The sequence below is a fragment of the Patiria miniata genome, unplaced genomic scaffold (assembly GCF_015706575.1).
Source record: "Patiria miniata isolate m_02_andy unplaced genomic scaffold, ASM1570657v1 HiC_scaffold_16, whole genome shotgun sequence".
NCBI classification, from domain to species: domain Eukaryota; kingdom Metazoa; phylum Echinodermata; class Asteroidea; order Valvatida; family Asterinidae; genus Patiria; species Patiria miniata.
This window is the reverse complement of record NW_024037054.1, coordinates 7,523,361-7,543,952: the sequence shown is the minus strand read 5'-3', so window position 1 is coordinate 7,543,952 and position 20,592 is coordinate 7,523,361. Positions and strand designations below refer to the sequence as shown.

The 20,592-nt window shown below is 40.8% G+C and overlaps 1 protein-coding gene across 8 annotated transcripts; it reads right to left on the bottom strand.

Annotated features, from left to right (window-relative positions):
• Positions 1 to 216: 216 nt before the first annotated feature.
• Positions 217 to 18,248, bottom strand: LOC119722850 (histone-lysine N-methyltransferase EZH2-like). Of its 8 annotated transcripts, none has more exons than XM_038193217.1 (21): positions 18,167 to 18,248; positions 16,879 to 17,045; positions 16,259 to 16,387; positions 15,798 to 15,914; positions 14,911 to 15,031; positions 14,322 to 14,414; positions 13,558 to 13,651; positions 12,017 to 12,180; positions 11,283 to 11,374; positions 9,963 to 10,113; positions 9,047 to 9,210; positions 8,467 to 8,558; positions 7,853 to 7,899; positions 6,977 to 7,102; positions 5,094 to 5,207; positions 4,193 to 4,272; positions 3,444 to 3,539; positions 2,729 to 2,810; positions 2,202 to 2,282; positions 1,677 to 1,761; positions 217 to 969 (listed from the first exon to the last, which is right to left on the bottom strand). In XM_038193217.1, the coding sequence occupies exons 2-21, from the start codon at positions 17,029 to 17,031 to the stop codon at positions 906 to 908; spliced, it is 2,145 nt and encodes a 714-aa protein (XP_038049145.1). In that variant the 5' UTR covers positions 17,032 to 17,045; positions 18,167 to 18,248; the 3' UTR covers positions 217 to 905. The 8 variants fall into 8 exon arrangements, with proteins under 8 accessions (XP_038049145.1, XP_038049144.1, XP_038049149.1 ...); XM_038193216.1 differs by having other exon boundaries at positions 18,137 to 18,242; XM_038193221.1 differs by having other exon boundaries at positions 4,193 to 4,266; positions 18,137 to 18,242.
• Positions 18,249 to 20,592: the final 2,344 nt, after the last annotated feature.

The following is a 20,592-nucleotide window of genomic DNA, read 5'->3' as shown; positions in this document are numbered from 1 at the left end:
AGAAAGTGTTCGTTATAGTGGTCGTTCGTTATAGTGATTGTGCATTATAATAGAATTTACTATTTTGGGAGCCCATGGGGATGTTCGTTATAGCCAAATGTTTGTTATAGTGGTGTTTGTTTACAGCGGCGTTTCACTGTATTGTGCAAGTTCAAAGCACCAAATATTGTAATTTAAATCTTTCTTTTCCTATTTATGTTCATTATTATTCATTAATTTGATAACAGCCAATCAAACCAGCCGAAGGCAAGGGCCCCCTATCTCCCTGACATTTCCGAAGCTGATTGGAGATTAAGCCTTTTTTTTTAAAGATTTCTTTACGAAAGGTACCAAGTGTCACACTAAAATCTATCCTAGAATCAAAAAGGCAATTCATAATAAATTCACCAAATTGGCAAAAGCATGTTTTCGGAAATAATGCATACTGATTTACAAGAGTAAAAAATGTCCCGTTTTAATCAACTTATTACAAATGACCCATTTGTTGGAATTCATGCTACGCTTTACTGAACATTATTTGATGTATAAAGATTGACTTTACTTTCATTCTTGACAACCATAACGGGAATAAAATACTCTTGAAATGTTGCGTGACTGTACATGTAATTCCCATTTTCTAAAAACAATTATAACTTCAACGATTATTCTACAATTTAACCCCAAAAAACAGAAATTCCATACGGTTTAAAATTTTAACCATTTCATGTAAAGACTTCACTAATTTCAGCTACGACGTTTGTACAAAATATTTTCATTACCTGTCTTAGAAAATGAGTTTGTTTGAAGGCACTTTTAGCAAAATTAAGAGTTACAGAAGATTAATGAAGAAAAGGAATTGAAGTTCTAGGCCCTGTATGTTCCATTTCCGAGCAGTACAAATCTAGTCACCACAAAGAAATTTGTCTTCAAATCGGTATGTCCATTTCTCTCTCAATGCCGACATATTTCAGGGCATCTGTCGCACTGTACCTGTGGACAGGAAATTAAAACAAAAACATGGTGAGTTCACTTCATAGTCCATAATATATTTCTTGTAGATATTAATTTAAGAAATCTTGTGTTTTGTTTTATTTATCTGGGCTCCATGTCAGGAAACCATCGCTTTGAAATCACAAGTCGGATCTGGACGGTTTTTGTGCTTCTTTCAAAAATGTCAGAATTTCATGTTGCGCTTTTATTTTTTGAGGTGAATGAGAAAATCGGGAAGGAATTTCTGTGGCTCCATTGATTCAAAGTACTTCAGAAAATTTCTTGTTTCGCGCAGGCAACGTACTCCCAAGTACAGTCCGTTTTGCTTTTTTAAAGTTACTCTGACATTTGTTGGTCAAAACATACACATTTCACAAGTTCCCCATTTAAACATAGCCAAATGAAGTGGTGAGAGCCCCTTTAACCAGAGTTGAACTATTGACCCTGAAAATCCCAGCCAAACACCATCCCTCTGACAAGAACCACATGTTTGTGTAATAAAACCCTTATATGAGTCTTGCCAGCCTCACCACAGGACATGGATAATCAATCATCCTGTCAGCAAGACTAGTCAGCAAGCTCAAGTAACAACTGATTGCAGTCATCTGACCACTGCCATCGAATTTGCAGAAGAAATCTATAAAAGCTATAGAAATATCCCTAACTGAACTTTTTTGGGGTTAAATTGTCATAATTTTGGCACTCACCTGTAGTCGAAGAACAGTTCTTCGCCGGTTTGGATGGGCCTCTTGGCAAAGATTCCAATGCGGTGGTCACCGTTGACCATCATCACTATGAAGAAACAAAATGTAGGTGAAATAAATAAACGTTACCGAATACAGTAAAATCAAAACTTCCAAAAGAAAACCCGCTGCTTAGCTGAAAAAAACTTGGTTAGCAAATTTCATTGGTAAGCAAGTGTCAGCGGAGAACCGGTTGCGAGCAGCATGCAACCTGTGTCATTTTGGCAGGTGACCTGTTTTCGCTAAGCCAATATTTTCTGTGCATAGCAAATTTCTTTGCTCCATGAAAATGGTTCCAGAGCTCAAGTTTGTTGATCTGCTAACCAAGGAATTTTATGCTTACTATCACAATTCCATGCTTACACAGTCACACAGTGTTTATGCACTGTCCCTGTAAGCGTAGAATGAAAGTCCCAGAGTGTACCCACGTGAAAAGAGAAAAAAAAAATCATTAACAAAATTCATGAAATAATGTGAAATATGAGTTACCTTTTGCGTAGCAGTTTGGACTGTTGGAGTGGTTGGCGAAGCGTATCTTGTTCCCTTTGCGTGTGGCATCAACGACGAAATCTGGAAGAAAAAAAAAGACTTACATTTGTGAAAACGCTTTGTACATGTTAGATTATAGGGAAAGAAATGTCACGTTTTCATTTCAGATTTCAGATCAGGACTTCAGGCAATAATATTATCAAAACGGTTTCACAACAATCTTTTGGACAACCAATTTTTTTTTCTTTTCAAAAGACTGAACGAAAAGTCCCATCGGGTATAGACGAATCCGAGCACGTGATCCTGTACACCCTTGTGGCCCCCATCAATGGAGAAACCATGATGCACGTTATGACCTGTGATGGATTATCTAAACAATAGCTAGCACAATGCTTTTCGCCATTGATGGGGGCCTTCGTGACAGAATTGATAATGTGCCCGGTTTGGCCTATACACATGCTCGGCAAATGACATTCCTCAAAACAAGAATCGAACAACAAATGTTCTTGTCTTTATTGATTACTCACCATTGTTGAGGTTGAACAGGAAGCTGCACATGTACTTGTCGTAGACTTTGCCTCGTCTGTCCGCCTCATCTTGAGAAATAATCTGCAAGTCAAAGAGAAACAAAAAACCTGAAATCTCTTCCTAAAAGTGCTTTCTGCTCTATTTCACAAAAGAATGTGTACCATACGACCTGTATGACTATAGAATATGGACTCCTAATTCAAAAAAATAAACTGAACTACGAATGTTTGCTTCATTCGTAGAACCTTGGTCATCCATGGCCCAAACAAAGACAATCGTGGCATTAACGTCATTATTCTTAGTAATACCGTCCATATTCTTAAACAATCCGTCCATAGTCTTGAAAAACTGTGGTGTATTCGTAAAGAAACATTAGGACAGTCGTGGCTATCCGTCCTGAAACCGTAGTGCATTTTTAGAAAGTCGATTTCTCCACGAATCTTGACGGTTCATCGTGATCGAGTGATTCTTGGTAAATCGTGGATATTTGCAGCTCCAACCGTGAATGTGAGACTGGGGCTTAACACATATGCTCTTTTTTGTCCAACTAGGAATTGCAGTGCAAAATTCTGTTGTGAACAAGCACTGGGCTAAGGACTGAGGAATACACATTTAAAATGTAATTCTGGTTTTGAAATTTAGGTAAGTTGTTCTGTAATATTGTTTGCTTAAACACAGTCAGAAAATTGATCCTGTAAGTAAATGAGTACCGACCTCCCCACAGTACTCCGATATAAACTCGTTCTTCTGAGCCGACTGTTTGATGAAGATCCCCCAGCCAGCAACGTCGGACGGAGCCAGTAGTAGATGCTACCAAACAAGACAAGAACAATCAACAAAATTACAAAAATGATTCAAAACATCAAAAGAACAATTTAGTTTTTCAAACTTGACTGGTTTATCAGGATATTTGGTGTGTTCAGAGAGCAATGTTTTCAAGAAAGAGGTGATAAAAATCCCCAATGGGAAAAAAATTGCAATTTCATTCTGGTTGAAGTAAAAAGAGTTCAAAATGTCCTTGAACACTTCCAAAAAAAGTTTTAAAATCCTAAAGTAATTTCCAAATTTTTTTTCAGCATTTTGGTTCATAAAAACACGGTATTTAATTGACAATGTAAATGATATTGAGGAAATTCGTAATAACGGGCGATCAATTCGTAATTCGGAATACAGCTTGTATTTTCGTAATGATTACGCCGAATTCAGAAAGGTTGGCAGGTATACGTTTCATGCCATTGAAATTCTCTCAATACAACTACTGGACAGAATTGGCAGGGCCTAGTTTCAAATAACTAGCAGAAGCAGAAACACAAGGAAGCGGCAAAACACTAGAATTATTTCTTAAGCAAACAAAAAAGGTCACTAGCCAATGTATAGTGCTTGTTACCTGGTTCTCACCGGAATTTGTGCTCTTTTTTTGCACAAGTTGCCCTTTGGAGGTCAAAGTTTCGTTGCGGTCTTACCTTTTTCCAGCCTCGTTGTAGACTCACATTCTTGCAAGAAATACTATCACTGTCAGCCTTCTCAAAGAAGTTGCCTGAATCATTGAAATGAAAACACAAGCACAGACGCAAAAATCATGCATTCTAAATACTCTGAGGCTAGATCAGACAAGCTCTGGGCATCTCAACCATTCAAGTTTGACTTTGAAGCGCCAACCCGCATTTGCATGCCCTCATATAATTTCAACCAGAGTTTATACGAAGATCTGATGAGAGAGGCCTACAAAGGCCTAAAATCAGAAGAGGACCTGTAAGTACCTGTAAATAGGACAAGTTGTTCTTTACTGAAATACTTTTGACACAATGCTCTATCCGTTCATGTACTTTATCCATCCCCAGAGGAAAAAAGATCTCTAAACCAGTTATTTCAGAATCAGTTCTTCTTAGCATAGACTTGAATAGAATATAACTTGACTCGGCACTAGACGACTTGTGAGGACCTGTAAGGACTTGCGAGGTCTTGTAGGGGCTCGAAGGAACTTGTACGGACTGTTAAGACTTGTGGGGACTTCAAGGGACTTGTAAGGACTTGTGAGGACTTGCAGGGACTTTTGAATAATTGTGAAGATCTATGAGGACTCGTGAGGATTTGTGGGGACTTGTGAGAACTTATGCAGACTTGTGGGGACTTGTGAAGACTTGTGAGGACTTACAGAGACTTGTCAATAACTGTGTACATATGCGGTGTTGTAAACAGTTGTGAAGACTTGAGGGGATTTGTGAGGACTTATTAGTATTTGTGGGGACATGACAGGACTTGTGAGGACTTGTGGGGACTTAAGAGGACTCAGGAGGGCTTGTGAGGTTTTGTGAGGATTTATGAGGTTTTATGGGGACTAGTCAGAGCTTTGTTTATACTTACTAGCGCCACATGTACCACACAGGTCCGGGTCACACTCTCTGACCGCCAGGTAGCACGGACATTGCTTGGTGTTGCACTGGGCCTTGCAACGACATCCTGGGAAACGATTCTGACCTACAACAGGACAAAATAGAACAGAATTAAACACAAGCCGGGCACCAAAACCGGAAAAGCTCAAAGGTAACATATGAGTTCGGAGCAGACACTGGCTGGCCAACAGGGCCTCATTCATGAACCTGCTTAGCTGAAAATAATGCAAATTTATCAGAGTGCAGAGTACCAGTCGATGTCAGTGTATTTCATTTGACATTTTGGCTGGTAACACCTTTTTGCTGAGCAAATAGCTTTTATGCTTAGCACACTTGTGTTTTTCCTTGCTGTTTTTATCAATGCGTGAGCACTGTTCTCTCTCAGGCTCCCGCATTCAATGAGAAGTACAGATGGGGGAAAAAACAGTCAGTTTTTTGTTACAGAAGGTCAAATCTGAAGGTTAGTTCTGAGGAAACCCGTGTGCAATCCACACGCTGCACCTGGCAGGATTCGAACCAGTGTCCCTAGGGAGGCCAGGGGAATACTACTGAACGAACCTGTTCACGGTTTCATTGGGATATGGTGCACAATTGTTCACCGCTGTCTTGTGCACTTTCTATTGGAAATTGACAGACAACATAATCATCAAGTTTCATTGTTGCCAAACAAATGTTCATTCACACAAATAGAAAAAGTGCTATAAACAAATCAACCGACCACAATTAGAAGCCATTGCAGATAGGGCTGTGCATCGGAACCGGGTACCCAAGTACCCGGTTGCTGATGTTGGGAACTGGTTCCATAGTTACGGATTGGGTACCCGTAACCAACTTTACAAATAACTTAGTAACTTCTCAGACAATGAAACAGAAAGGTTTTGAATGTCATTTGAGGAGAGTTTTCAATATGAAAACCAGGCAACATGGGAAAACAAAACAGATGGCATGTTTATGACGCTTGTGAAAGTTGCAGTTTTGACAATAAAGGCCAAGTTTGCGCAAGGACTATAGTTGACCAATGGTTAACTAACGTTTGCCCGAACTCTGTCTAGTCGACGGTGGTGGACTACGCTAGTCGACTATTTGGAACCAGCCTACTGGGGTTGGTTGCTTCGCTGGTAACCAATAGCCGCGCGCATTCATAACGCTAGCAGAGAGCCAGGATCCAGAAGTTTTGCGATAACATTTTGACCAGCGTGTGACTAGAGACGTTCGCACGTTGCTATCAGTGCGCAGGCGTAAGGTACGTCACAAATCAACCACTAGTCGACTAATGGTCCTTGCTTGAACTTGGCCAAAGCTATAAAGCTCACTGTACACACATGAAGTGCTGCATTGACGCACCGATGTGGTAGTATTATCGCACAGACCTTATTAACAATTTGAACACAAACTTCCAAGATTTGAATTTTGGGGTTAGGTTTCTTTAATGGGTATCCAAATACCCGTGTTTTTTTCAATGGGATACCTGGTTCCCGTACTACCCATAAATGCACACCCCTAGTTACGGAGATGCACCATGCTCATGCGCAGTTTATATCCGTGTCCTCAATGCTCCTTTAAACAATGGGCTCTCTGCAAGAACAATAGAGGGCGCTTTTTGGCCACTTTCCATGTGGACATGGACTGGTTCGCGTGCGTATAGCATGAATTCTATTCCGAGTGTGCACAAAAGCCATAGCGTCTTCCCGTGAGAATCAGGCGTCATCGGCAAGCTTTTGAATGTCGCCCCCTAATGGTCTCCGAAAAACTCCCACCCCCAACTCTCCCGTTCGTAAGGTTATCGCATCAATTTTCATCAACAAATGTTGAAATCAGCCTTGGGGAAATGTAAATTTGAAGGCTTGTACTTACAGTCGGAGCTGCACTGGCAGAACTTCTCACAGAAGTTTTGGAGCATGATGCAGCTGCACTCGGTATCGCAGGGCTTGCCTGGGTGGTCACAGGGCTGGTAGTTGTAGACGTGACTGGCCGTGGAGTCTGCGAGGATTGGGAAATTGCTTGGAATGTAACCAACTAAATATCTAAGCCTGCTTAGAGCTAGTCTTTATGAATGGGTCACATGATTTGGAGTGCCGTGGCCTTGTGGTCTGGAGATTAGAATTTGTGATCTGCGGGTTATTCTGCAGCTTGTGGTTCGAGTCCAGCCTGGGGTTACGGTGCGTGTGCCCTTGAGCAAGGCACTTTGTCACTCATTGCTTCTCTCCACCCAGGAGTAGATGGGTACCTGTGAGGGCAGTGTTGGTATATTGTGGTTGATTTAAGTTGCTTTGCGCTAAAATGGTAGCATCGAGCTGTATACTCCCCAGGGAGCTGAGATGGTCTTTGGAATGTTTCATTGGCCCAATGAGCAAGGTTAATAATGATGTAGCGTCTTGAGCACCAATACTGGTGGATACGTGCACCTTATAAATACAAATTATTACAGTTTAAGGTTTTTAACATATTATGTTGAAGAGAATTCCTTCAAGAATGTAGCTTAAGATCATTAAAAGGTAAAACAGAGTTTGATGATTGAGAGGAGACACTACGATGTCTATAAAACTTTTTTTTAGTTGAACAAAGAAATTGACTGGAGTGAAGTTTGAGCCTGCTACCGCTAGATTGCTGTTCCGGTGCTCTACCAACTGAGCTATCCAGCCCTATGTTAGCGGTGCCCCATTTTGTCAATATCTTTGTTCAAGGGCGCTAGTCAGAAGCCAAAAAAAAAAACGTCAATGCTTTGTTCACCTTTACCTTTCTTGAGTTGTATCTTCCTACAGTGCATCGACCACATTCTGTAAGAAGCAAAACAAATATATGGATAAGTTAACAGCATTCCGTGGAAAAGTAAAACGAGGCTAACTAATATGCAAAAGAGTTTAAAATCAAGGTGGTCTCATCTTGGCTGCTTTGAATTGGGTGAAGAAGTCCAAAATAATAATAATTTGGGAGGCTAATCATCCTTACTCGCAGCTGGTATGCTGAATTGCGAAGGACACGGCTACAATGTGGTCGGGCCGCTGGCACGTAGAGGCGCCTATGGCTGCCGGCCACATCGACCCATATATGACCACAGAGCACAGCCCGAGATCGAAAGTGTTTGATTTTTCCGGAGGGAGGAAAACCGGAGGGCCCGGAGAAAAACCCTCGTGGCACAGGAGAGAACCAATGCACAACTCTACTCACATGCCATCCGCGGCCAGGATTCGAACCGTGGTCACCTTGGTGAGAGGCGAGCGCTTTACGCACAAGCCACCCATGCCATCCGAAATAAGGTCCAAACATTAATATGCCTACATGACCCCTGCTGACATCAAACACCCCCCCCCCCCCATCTTTCAAATTTGTGGTCCTTGCATTACCTCTGTTTCCTTTTCTTCTTCCTTGGAGGTGTAGGGTTTCGCTCCGGGGGCAGTTCCACAATCTCACCTTCCTTCAGTGCGAACTCACAAACCTGGCAGAAATTTTAAAAAATAAATAAATACAGTACAGATATGGCAAGTGAATATATCCCGTAAAGGTTCTTTTTTTAGAAATTGTTGGTTTCATTACAAGAAATAAACTACACTATAATAAAAAAACTTCAGAAATTTGGTAATAATTTTTTTTCTTTCTTCCATCAAATGTTCATACTCAACCTCCTCATTTCCACCCTTTTCAGCTCAAAAAGATGGTAACTCCTTGTTTAAATTCAATTTTTGAAACCGTGGCTTTGTTTCCTCAATTTGGCTTCAAGACATTTTAGGCCCATGATTTTTAGTTTTCCATCTCGGTACAGGCCTATGATCTACTTCAAAAATATAAAATTGTATACTGCGGCCAAAGTTTGGAGAACCTTAATTTTGGTTGGACTTCTGGTTCTGAATGATTCCGAAGCCAGACTTGAAGCCAATGCTAGAGACAGAGAGGCGAATTCGTAAACGCCAAACACTTCCTCAGTACCTGTCTACATGTCTTTGTTTTCAGGAGCAGAGCAATGGTGCAGTAATTGTTGAACCAAACCCCTCTGAGAACCCTGAATAGGGAGGCGTCCGACCCACTCCACTCACACCCTGAATCGGTGGTGATGATCGGCTTGGCGTCGGGGGAAGACTTCTGGGCTGCTACAAGAGAAGACAGAAATGGATACATCAATCGTACATCTTGGAGTCCGCTTGCAAGTACCTCCTGAACAGTGAAAATGCTAAACACAGAATTTCACGCTTACGATCACCATTTTATGCTAACAGTGCTAGCTGAAAAATTCCGCGCTAACCCTGTAAGCACAGAATCCTTAGTTACGAGTTGTACGCATGCGCAGAAGCCAAAGTTCCTCACTAACCCGGAAATACGCTTACCGTAAGCACGGAAATTTCTGCTATAGTAAACAGGGATTTTTTGCTGACGGTAAACAGAGCCATGAAATTGGATCCTGATATTAAGGGACATTTGAACGCAATTGTCGCAGTGCACATCCATGCTCAGGTGAGCTTATCTCAGATACAACGCAGGCTTTTGCAAATCTTTGTTAAAAAACTTGTCTTGTACACTTGTGTCGATCCAAAATTTTCCAATTTGCAGATCCAAAATTTTGGAAGGAATTTAGAAAAAAGTGTGACGACAATGGCCCTGTTAGGAATCGCTGCACGCAGTTTGCAACCAAAATATTAATTCCATTTAGGCCTAATTGATCACAATCAAAATTGTTTATCTAATCTGAAAATAAAGATGTAATCAGGGTTCCAAGGAAATTCCCGACAAACGACTCATTTAGCTTGATTGCATCACATATTTGTAAAACTTTTTTCCACCACTTCACAGAATGGGCTATCAAACTGAACAGTGAGATTTAGGCGACCGTCCACCTGCCAACACTAACCTGGGTGAATCTTCTCTGGAGTGCTTTCATTTTCTTGACCCGTCTTCATTTTTTTCGTGGGCGTTTCTTCGTCGGACCGTGACATGTGCCTCCTGGTAGCTGTGCGATTCTTTTCTGGGGTGCTGGGCGGGCTCATAACCGGCTCCTTGGGCTGAAATGTATCAAAGAAAAATTCCAAACTTTTTGAGGTACCAATTTTGGTTTTTGTTGTGATAATTTTGTTTAGCGTGAGATACTGCAGCAAGACTTAAACATGCATAAGCGAAGTTGGCCAGTGGTCGATTCTTGATGTAAGTTCATCTTGTGGGCTAATATCAACATGATGATTAAGCCAGTGTGTGTATGCAATGTGTCCCATACTTGTATGATTCATGCATACAGGGTAAGTAAAAAAAAACCGAAAGGTTCTGTCCACGGATCACAAAAAGTTCAGTGTTCTTTCAGCAAAACGAAAACAAATCACATTAGGATGTGTGTGAATTGTGTTTGTTTTGCTGAAAGAACGCACACCTTTTTTGTGATCCGTGGACAGAACTTTAAAATGGTGGTTGTGTTTAAAACTCCGTAACTTGAAAAGTACATGAGTGATTTGAATGATTCTTGTACTAAAAGAAAGCTTATGAATTTGGCTTTCATATCCTAGATTTTGAAAGTGCTACATGCAGAGCTTCACTAAAACAATGGTCCCGATATTGGGTTTCGTTATTTTTTACTCACCCGGCATGTTACTAGGATGACAGTGGGTTTTGGCTCCAGGACCGAAAAAATATTGCCAAGATCATAATACACCATACATACTCGCGTCGCAATACCACACACGTATTACCACACACAAAACTGTATTGCGCTAGCATAGCAATCATCCTGGAGCAGCATATGCACAACGATCCGAGACTCGCACATCAGTACACTTGGCTTTTAAACAATCGTTCGCCGTACAATATGAATGCGGTGAGTTTACGCATAAAACCTACCCATGATTGATCGAGTGCACTTGGTACGAGTCTAGCGCATAACCAATTTTATCACTGGATCATGAGCTACTCATCAAACGATGCACAACAAATTTTCCTATTGGCTGAATGACATGTAGCCAGGTTTATTTTTAAGTTTTTATCCACGCATGCAACGTGAACACTTATTTTCCGACCTGCGACGTGATGGAATGCCAGAGTTTTTATCCAAAAAAAACATGAAAAAGCTAGAAAGGAACTTGCAGGGTTGGGTTAGAGCGCCCTCACTAGACTCTCTTTAGTGAGTCAAAAAGAGCCCTCTATGAATCATGCACACAGCCAAAAGCAAACATTGTAGGATACGGACCTGTATCATGAAGCAGTCCGGCCCGCATGGCTCTGTCTCCTGGCGGATCTCGGACGTCTTTGGTTTCGTCTGACTCGGTGTCGGGTGGTAAGCTGAAAGACAGAGAGTACAAGTTGTGAATAAAAAAAAATATTTGGAAAACCTAAGCCCTTGCATTTTTGACAGCAAATTTTTGTGTTGTTCTAGAAACAACTGATAACACCCAATGGCACATTCCAGTGCCATTGCCTCGTGGTATGGAGTATTGAACTCATGGTCTGTGGGTATAAATTGTGCAGAATGTGGGTTCGAGTCCAGCCCAGGGTTATGGTGCGTGTGCCCTTGGGCAAGGCACTTTGTCACTCATTGCTTCTCCCCACCCAGGAGTAAATGGGTACCTGTGAGGGCAGAAATGGTTATTGTGGTTAGTTTTAGCTGCTGTGCGCCAAAATGGCAGCATCGAGCTGTATACTCCCCAGGGAGCTGAGATTGTCTTTGGAATGTTTCATTGGCCCAATGAGCAGAATAATAATGATGTAGCGCCTTGAGCACCAATGCTGGTGGATACATACACTTTATAAACACACATTATTATAATTGTTTATATTTAACAACATAATTGGGACATCAGTTACTAAGTGCCGAGGTTCTGGGCTTTGGATTCCAACAAAATACTGCAAAATTTAATCAGATTTAGGGATCTCAATATTAATAACATCAATATCTACCCAAAAAATGAAGATTTGAGTACTTACGGTGGAGAAAACAATCGTACTTGAAACATCTGCGACAGAAGAGGGTGTGGAAGGAATGCATGGTCTGCTCACGAGGGACTGATTTGGCCGTAGGACCATCAATGTTGGGAGTACACTCCAACACAACCTCGCTGGAATTCTGCTTCTCTTGTAAGTTACGATACCTGGATTTTGAAAAACCATCAAGGCTTACTTTTGCTACAACCAAAACTTCAGACTTGTGGTCTACAGATTACACTAAACAAAACAGTATAAGCTGCGACTCATGTTGACCAAAATCAAGTTTTGTTTAAGAGAGGCGAATTTCTTGTATTGATTTTCCTTTGACTAGGCTCTGCAGTCGTTTAAAAAAAATGCAATGTCGAGCTTTCAAAATTGGGAAAACAGGAATGCCAGTCGTTCCCAATAGTGAATGCGGTTGCCATCTTATAACACTGTTGCCATTTTGTGAATGTTGTTCCCAATTGGGAATATTGTTACAATTTGGCATGCTGTTGTTTCCTTTTGGGAATGTTATTCTCACTTGGGAAAGTCGTTCCCATTTTGTGAATGTTGTTCTCATTTGGGAATGTTGTTACCATTTTGTGAATGTTGTTCCCATTTGGGAATGTTGTTACAATTTAGCATGCTGTTGTTTCCTTTTGGGAATGTTATTCTCACTTGGGAAAGTCGTTCCCATTTTGTGAATGTTGTTACCATTTGGGAATGTTGTTCCCATTTGGGAATATTGTTACAATTTGGCATGCTGTTGTTTCCTTTTGGGAATGTTATTCTCACTTGGGAAAGTCGTTCCCATTTTGTGAATGTTGTTCTCATTTGGGAATGTTGTTACAATTTAGCATGCTGTTGTTCCCTTTTGGGAATGTTATTCTCACTTGGGAAAGTCGTTCCCAATTTGTGAATGTTGTTCTCATTTGGGAATGTTGTTACCATTTTGTGAATGTTGTTCCCATTTGGGAATGTTGTTACAATTTAGCATGCTGTTGTTCCCTTTTGGGAATGTTATTCCCATTTGGGAAAGTCGTTCCCAATTTGTGAATGTTGTTCTCATTTGGGAATGTTGTTACCATTTTGTGAATGTTGTTCCCATTTGGGAATGTTGTTACAATTTAGCATGCTGTTGTTCCCTTTTGGGAATGTTATTCTCACTTGGGAAAGTCGTTCCCAATTTGTGAATGTTGTTCTCATTTGGGAATGTTGTTACCATTTTGTGAATGTTGTTCCCATTTGGGAATGTTGTTACAATTTAGCATGCTGTTGTTCCCTTTTGGGAATGTTATTCCCATTTGGGACAGTCGTTCCCATTTGGGACTGCTGTTCCCATTTGGTAATGTTCCCATTTTGGAATGTCGTTCCCATTTTGGAATGTCGTTCCCATTTAGGAATGTCGTTCCCATTTTGGAATGTTTGCCCATTTGGGAATGCTGTTCCCAATTAGGCATGTTGTTCCCATTTTGGAACGATCTACACACAAAAAATCATCTTCTTAAAATTAGATGTTTTCCTCTCATTTTCTTTCTTTATTACAACATAGTCTTCACCTTTGTCTAAGATCTTCTGTTTTGCCCTTGTCTGGGAACTGGCTAGCTATGGCAGCAAAGACATTGTCCGAGGGAAATCCTTTCGGCTCCTCCTCTGAATAAAAAAAAAGAGAGTTAGAAATACTTGTAAGATGGTGTCAACTGGCTGACAGAATTTGCTAACACTCCAGTGCAGGCAATGTACTAAAGAGTGCAGTCTAAGTCTTTAATTCCTCAAACATTTCTTGATTTAAAAAAAAAAAAAAATCCACAAGTTCCTCATTCAAACATAGCCAAGTAAAGTGGTGAGAGCCCCTTTAACCAGAGTTGAACTGTTGACCCTGAAAATCCTAGCCAAACCCCAGCCCTCTGACAAGAACCACATTTTGTGCAATAAAATCCTCATATGAGTCTTGCCAGCCTCACCACAGGGCATGGATAATCAATCATCCTATCAACAAGTCTTGTCAGCAAGCTCAAGTAATGGCTGTTTGCAGTTTTCTGACCACTTTACAACCTAAATTTGATAAGGAGCAAATAGTTAACAAATTTGGACCCCATTTGTAACGTGTACTACAAACTGTAGTAAGGTCCTGAAATCATGTGTGGAAAATGTCATATGTGTGGAAAATGTCATACTAACGCCGAAGGTTCATTTAAGGGTTTTATAAAACTGATTAAACTCCTAAGCACTGAGTTGTAAACCTTTCCTACAATGATTCTAATGAAACAAAACTCGCATTCCAGCTTCATAAATTCATCTTTAAGATGTCATTTTGGCTTACCAGCTTTGTCCAGGATCCCCAGTTCAACTTGTTCAGCAACGGCCACGCTTTTGACAAGCGTAATGAAGGCATCGTCATCGATAAAACCACATTCTGAGGAAAACAAACAACGAACATCAGTTAACATATTTACCCATTAATACCAGTAATACATTGTATTACATTGAATGAATTCCCTGATTAATACAAAAACCATGCAGTACTGGTAGTTTTGGGCGATATACGGAGTAACTGGTAGGGCAGTTTGGGGCGGTACAGATACTAATGAGTTAACAAAAACAAATTCAAATCTTTCAGAGTACTAAGAAATTAACCTTGCAAGGAACCTCCTTGCAACCTTCAAAAATCCACTACACTTCAGAAAAACAATGACTTTTATCTATGCACTCTTACATGTCAAGGAGCATCGAGCTACATGTCAAATAAAACTGTGTGGGCTTGACTTTCCTAAATTTTCAAAAACCTCCGTGTCAATTTTGAAGATCCTGGGAGCATTCAGCAGGGATGTGATTTTCTACAAGATGCCATTCTCTACAAAGTTAGGCAAAGTTTTCAGATTCAAAAAGTCTGAAGTTTTGATTAATCCCACCTTTCTCCCCGTGGACTTTTCCGTCGTAGTTTTTGATGAGTTCTTCGATGAACGAACCGTCTTGTTCCAGCACCTCATCTCCCATGTACGGGATATTGTGGAGAACTGTCTCATCGTCAACCTGAAAAGAACATGAAAATATTAAATTAACCGACAGATATTATAGCCTGACGAACTGAATTATTGCTTTTTACTGTTTTGCTTCACTATATATGTCTATCAAAAGGAGATTGTCGTCGACTTTACAGAGACTGTTGTCAACGCATCAAAATCAAGCCTTGTGCGGACAGCTGGTAATATTCCCAATTGTCAAGTGTTGACTGTAGATTGTAAGTTTTAAGTCCACAGCGGTAAGTTTTACAGGGCCAACTGGATTGCGTAAGAATTAAATTGCTAGTTTTACATCACTGAGAAATCCCATGCGGACAGCCACTGCTATGTAAAACTAACTTATGACCACGTGGGTCTGTGTAGGTCACCTATATTGACCTCTGTAATTCGCATGCCTAGGCCTACATACTTTGAGATTCTTCCATAATTCTGCTGTGTTCTGTGATATTATTTGGCGTCTTTTTCCACAACCACATCCAGTGTTAGGTTAACATTTCCAAAATTCTTAGAGAGCACGGTACGGTACAGTTTAAACAACGAAGGACTTTCTGCAATCCTTTACAAAATAAAGTACAATGCCAACGCTTCTTAAGAAGATTTGCACTTGTTGCGAATGCCTACAAAAATGCAAATTTGTGTCTTAAGTATTTCAACTCTGGCGAAATGCTGAACACATTTCAACTCGTGTGAATTTCACCAAGAAATTTTTAAATTTCAAGTTTGTTTCGTATTTATGTGAAGTAATATTTTAAATACAACGGGAATTCAGAACTTACCATGAAGTTTTGTTGGAGTGGTTCCCAAGTATAGACCCATGGAACGGATGTGATTGCATTGAGGGTATACAGGGGACCAGTCTGCATTGGCCCTTCATTGCTGACCTCAACAGAGCACTGAAATAAAAATATTCAATGCAATATAAATTTTGGAATAAAAGAGAAATATCCAATACCTTAAACATGTTAAGAAGTTTTTCATAGACTTTTCAATAAAATATTCAATATTAGGTATTCTTGCAATTCGCTCTTTTCACACTTCCGCCATGGGCATGCAGAGCCTTGATCTGCCAACTTTACACAATAAATATATCCGGTTCAGTGATTCCGTGACGGGGTTCAGATCACTGAACCGGCTATTTTTAATGTGTTAAGTTGCCAGATCGAGGCTCTGCGTGCCCAATGGCGGAGTGTGAAAAGAGCGAATATGCAACTCGTGAATATTTGAAACCAAGACAAACCTTTCTGATGACCGGTAGTTGGTCAAACGATGCCACAGTGTGGATGGATTGGAACGGACCTTCGCGCCATGTACGGTTATTACACTGAGTGCTCTCTGCTATGTGGACGCGATTCCGGCACCAAATTGTCTGATGAAGAATTAGACAAAACATTCATTAAATTCAGCTCAAGCAGAATTAGAACATAACTGCCACGCTTACCAAAAGGGGATCTGCGCATAAGTACCCTCCCCTCCAATGGTTAGTGAATATCATGTGGAAAAAAGGGAAGAATGTTGCAACCTGACGCCACTTCAGCAGTTCTGTACAAAGTCTACGGAGAGGCAAGAACATTTTCTAAGTATTTCCTAACAAAATTGGAAATGTTTCTCGGACCCAGATTCAGGTCTTATCATCATTTTTGCAATGACTGAACTTCACTGAGATGCTATATGAAGAATAAAGCAGTGTCAGGTTGCAACATTATTTCCGAAAAAGAAAGCCGATTTCGATTTCTTAAATTCGTCTTTTTCACATATGCTGCTACCACTTGTGTGTGACTCACAATACGGGAGAAGTCCAGTATTTGAGCCACATTTATGGGGCCAATTCCCCCCCCCCCCTCATTATTTGATCCTCACTCTGACTGTATCCGCTCTCTTGAACCGTTTCAGCTGGCGTAACCTCATGTACTCCGATTTGACCTTGCGTTTCAGGTCAAAGGGCGGTTTGCCTGACGATTTCTCTGGGGTGGACGTAGATGACCGTGTACCGGGAGGGCTGATTGATGACATCGTGGATTGGCCGTCTGAGGCAAAGATCAAGCATATTTCAAATGAGTGCCATTAATTTAATTTCGAGGTGTATTAACATGTAGCCCCACTTGTGTGGCCTCCGTACTGCTGCACTGTACGTTAGGCCACACATCTGGTGGGCCAACCTACTGAGGAGTTTAGTCTGAATTTGACGCATATGGACTCCAGAAAGATGTCTAAATTTCGCGAAAAATTTGAAGAAGATTGCCTAATCTACAGAGAGGGCAAATGATGAGAAATCAAAGAATACAACCACACACAGTGGTATGTAAAAAAAAAAGTATCAAAAAAGGGTGTGCCAGAGTTTGGACTAAACTCCTCAGTAGGTTGGAAAACCAGATGTGTGGCCTAAGGTACAGCGCAGCAATACGGAGGCCACACAAGTGGGGCTAATTTTGTAATTAACACGCAATTTAAACACAACTTAATTATTTGCCAATATCTTCTTCTATTTCTGATGTAGGCTAGGCCCGCCTAGGCCTACTTTGCAGAAATCAATGGAACTATTTCTACTAACTATGCCAAGATGCAAGAACAGTTAAACTTTAAGTTTAAACAGTTAAACTTTAAGTTTAACTTAACATGGTTATAGAATTGCCATTAGGCTACATGATTATTACAGGTCAACTGAGCATAATATTAATAGATAGGTCATAATATCATATTGCCAATATTGGCTTGCACCCCCCCCCCCCAATCAAAATTCTCTCTGTCCCTCTGAGTTGACAATCAATGACATTCATTGTCAGAATTCAAAATCAGTGACTGTTAATAGGAAAACAGCCTCGATCCAGCATGTCCAGTCAGTCTAATACACCATATATTTATGGTGTACAGTCAGATACTGATAAAATAGGAGGCATACTGTTTTGTAAATACATGTCCGGATAATGGGCAAGCAATCATGGAAGTGCACTGAATTAATTCTTTCAAAACAAACAAACAGAACATTATAGTCACCGTCAGATTGTTGACCTGTTTTCCAACCGATTTTTCACCTTTTTTCACATGAATTAAATACAATTACAGACACAACCCTTAAAATTTACATCGATGTTTCGAATGAACAGATATTTGATTTTACCTTATCTTTAAAACAATTCCAAAATCTCACCGGAAAAAAACCAGCTCGGACCAACTATTCAACAAAACTTACAAAGGCGCGAATTTCAATGCATGATGGGACGGCTGAAAACTTGTCCGCCGATAGAGGGCGTGCTTTCAGTTTTTTGGTCATTAATTGGGGTTCGGGGTCCTCATATCATATTTTTTTTAATTAACTAATCATAAATAAAATACGGCAATGGAGGCATTTTGATAATTACACAGCTTTATTTTGTTTTATTAAAAGGTTACGATTTCGGTTAAATAAAAAAGTAATGCAGACGCCCAAAATTAAAAAAAACATTTTTGGGGGGTAACATTCGGGAGAGCGGAAAAATAGAATTTGTTGAAGAAAAAGTCAAGACATAGCTTTTATTTCTTTGAGAAAAATCAAGACGGTCATCGAAGTGAGATTGTTGAGATTAGGTTGGATTAGGAACCAGCACTAGGCGGGAAGGACAAATTTGACATAATTCATCAGGGGCAACCTAGCTTTCAGAAAACGGGGCCGGGGGGGGGGGGGGGGGGGGCGGTATATGGGGGGGGGTCCGGGTATTATGTCCCAAGAAAATTTTGAAATCTACGATGCTATCTACTGCATTTTAAGGCAATTTGGTTATTCATTATTTTTAGCCCAAATTTGCAAGTTTCATGATAACATTAGTCAGGGACTGAATATAATTTACATGGGGCGTGACTTTTCAGTGCCCGGAAAATTTAAGGGTCTGTCATACATGTACTTGTCATTTAAGCTGTGGACAAAAATCATGCCTTTTGCCTTAAAATGTTTTGGATTGCATACTTATTCCCCAGCATGCATGATTGATATTTTGAGTTCAAGTTATACATCTATGTATACAGAAAAAAAAATAATACACACAGGGAAAATGGGGTACAAATTACTGGGGCAAAGAACTTTATTTCAAGGTTTATAGGCCTATGCCTACAAAATGATACACTGGGGTCGCATTGATTGAAAAGTACTTTGCACCATATCAGATATTAACCATATACATGTGGCATGGTCCGCCTTCCATTCTGATGTCACACAGTTGAGGATTGCCTTAGCAACCGTAGGAGCAGTGAATGGCAAGGCCCGTGCACAAAATGAACTGCAGAAAAAAGGCGTTCATGAAAGACTCAATTTCTATAGATTTTTTCTCGGTCATGGTGTGTTTAATCGGCCTTCATGTCATTGTAGTGATGGCGGTATATTTTCGGCTTGGCACCATTAATTGTTGTTCGTTGCAAGAAAAGAAACGCGCCCTGCTGCGGCGAGGCATATACATATCTCTAGTCTGGAACGGACATAATTACGGCACTGAAAAATAGCATTTTTTCCCCCGCGAAGCATCTGCTGTGGTGTTAGCCATATTTTTGATGAGTCTATGACAACCAGTGACGTATTTTGGTGGAAACGGGTGGATGGCCGTATTGTTGCGGATCATTCCCGGAGGCAATTTTTGTCATGGTTGAGGAATATCTACCATACCAAGTGATGCTTCACCTTATACAACTACAAGCCATATGTCAAGGGGAACTATTTTAGTGATCCTTTTGTAACAACCGATGAATATTGTGTGGCTAATCGGCCTGCGGTGAATAATGAACTCATCTCTGATGTGGCAATGTTTTTTCAGCGGAGCTTATGAAATCCTGAGGCAGTGTATGCAAAAACTCAGTTCCGGTCGGTTTCCGAGAGAACCAAATTAATTTGATTCGTCCCCCAATTTGAAGGGGTTTGTCACCGGTGTCATGACGGCGGCCGCGGCCAAACCCAGCCCGAAGGGTGTGGTGGACTTGGAGAGTTTGAGGGGAAAGAGCCCGGACTCGGTGAGGATTCACCCGTACAATCCTTCCAAGCACGGTGCCTCCAGGTACGAGATGGAACCGGAGCTCAGACCGCCGGTGAGTTATCAAGTGACCGCCAAATTTCAGTCGACGGACCTGTTCTTTTTGTTGGGACCGAAGGTCCAGCCTTTGTCATAAGGCCAAGTCAAGGACTGACTGACAAGCTGAGGGACCGACGGACTGACAAGCTTAGCAAAATACTTGACATTAGGGAGGTTTCGCAAGCGAACGGATACGCTTACACTTACGCTTAGCTATCCGTATCCGTTTTTTACTTACGTGTAGCGAGCGAGATATGCGTGTCGTCTGCACGTTTAGCGGATAGTGAGTGGCGTATGACGTCATACGTGCAGACGACACGCATATCTCGCTCGCTACACGTAAGTAAAAAACAGATACGGATAGCTAAACGTAAGTGTAAGCGTATCCGTTCGCTTGCGAAACCTCCCTAGTATTAACAAAACACCCTCAATGACTACCACTTCTCCACCTCCATGAATTTTAAAAGATATTTTTTTTCACTTCACGTTTTTCTCACAAGGATTACAAACCGAGCATCTACTTCAACATCGCAAGGAGGAAAGT

Bases quoted from the DNA above. Each gene is read 5' to 3' on its own strand.
- LOC119722850 (XM_038193217.1), bottom strand. From the start codon at position 17,031: ATGTCATCAATCAGCCCTCCCGGTACACGGTCATCTACGTCCACCCCA. The intron at 15,915-16,258 runs GTTTGTCTTGGT...TTTTTATTTCAG, and splicing joins AACTACCGGTCATCAGAAAG to TGCTCTGTTGAGGTCAGCAA. The intron at 4,273-5,093 runs GTAAGTATAAAC...TTCATTTCAATG, and splicing joins GTGTGGTACATGTGGCGCTA to ATTCAGGCAACTTCTTTGAG.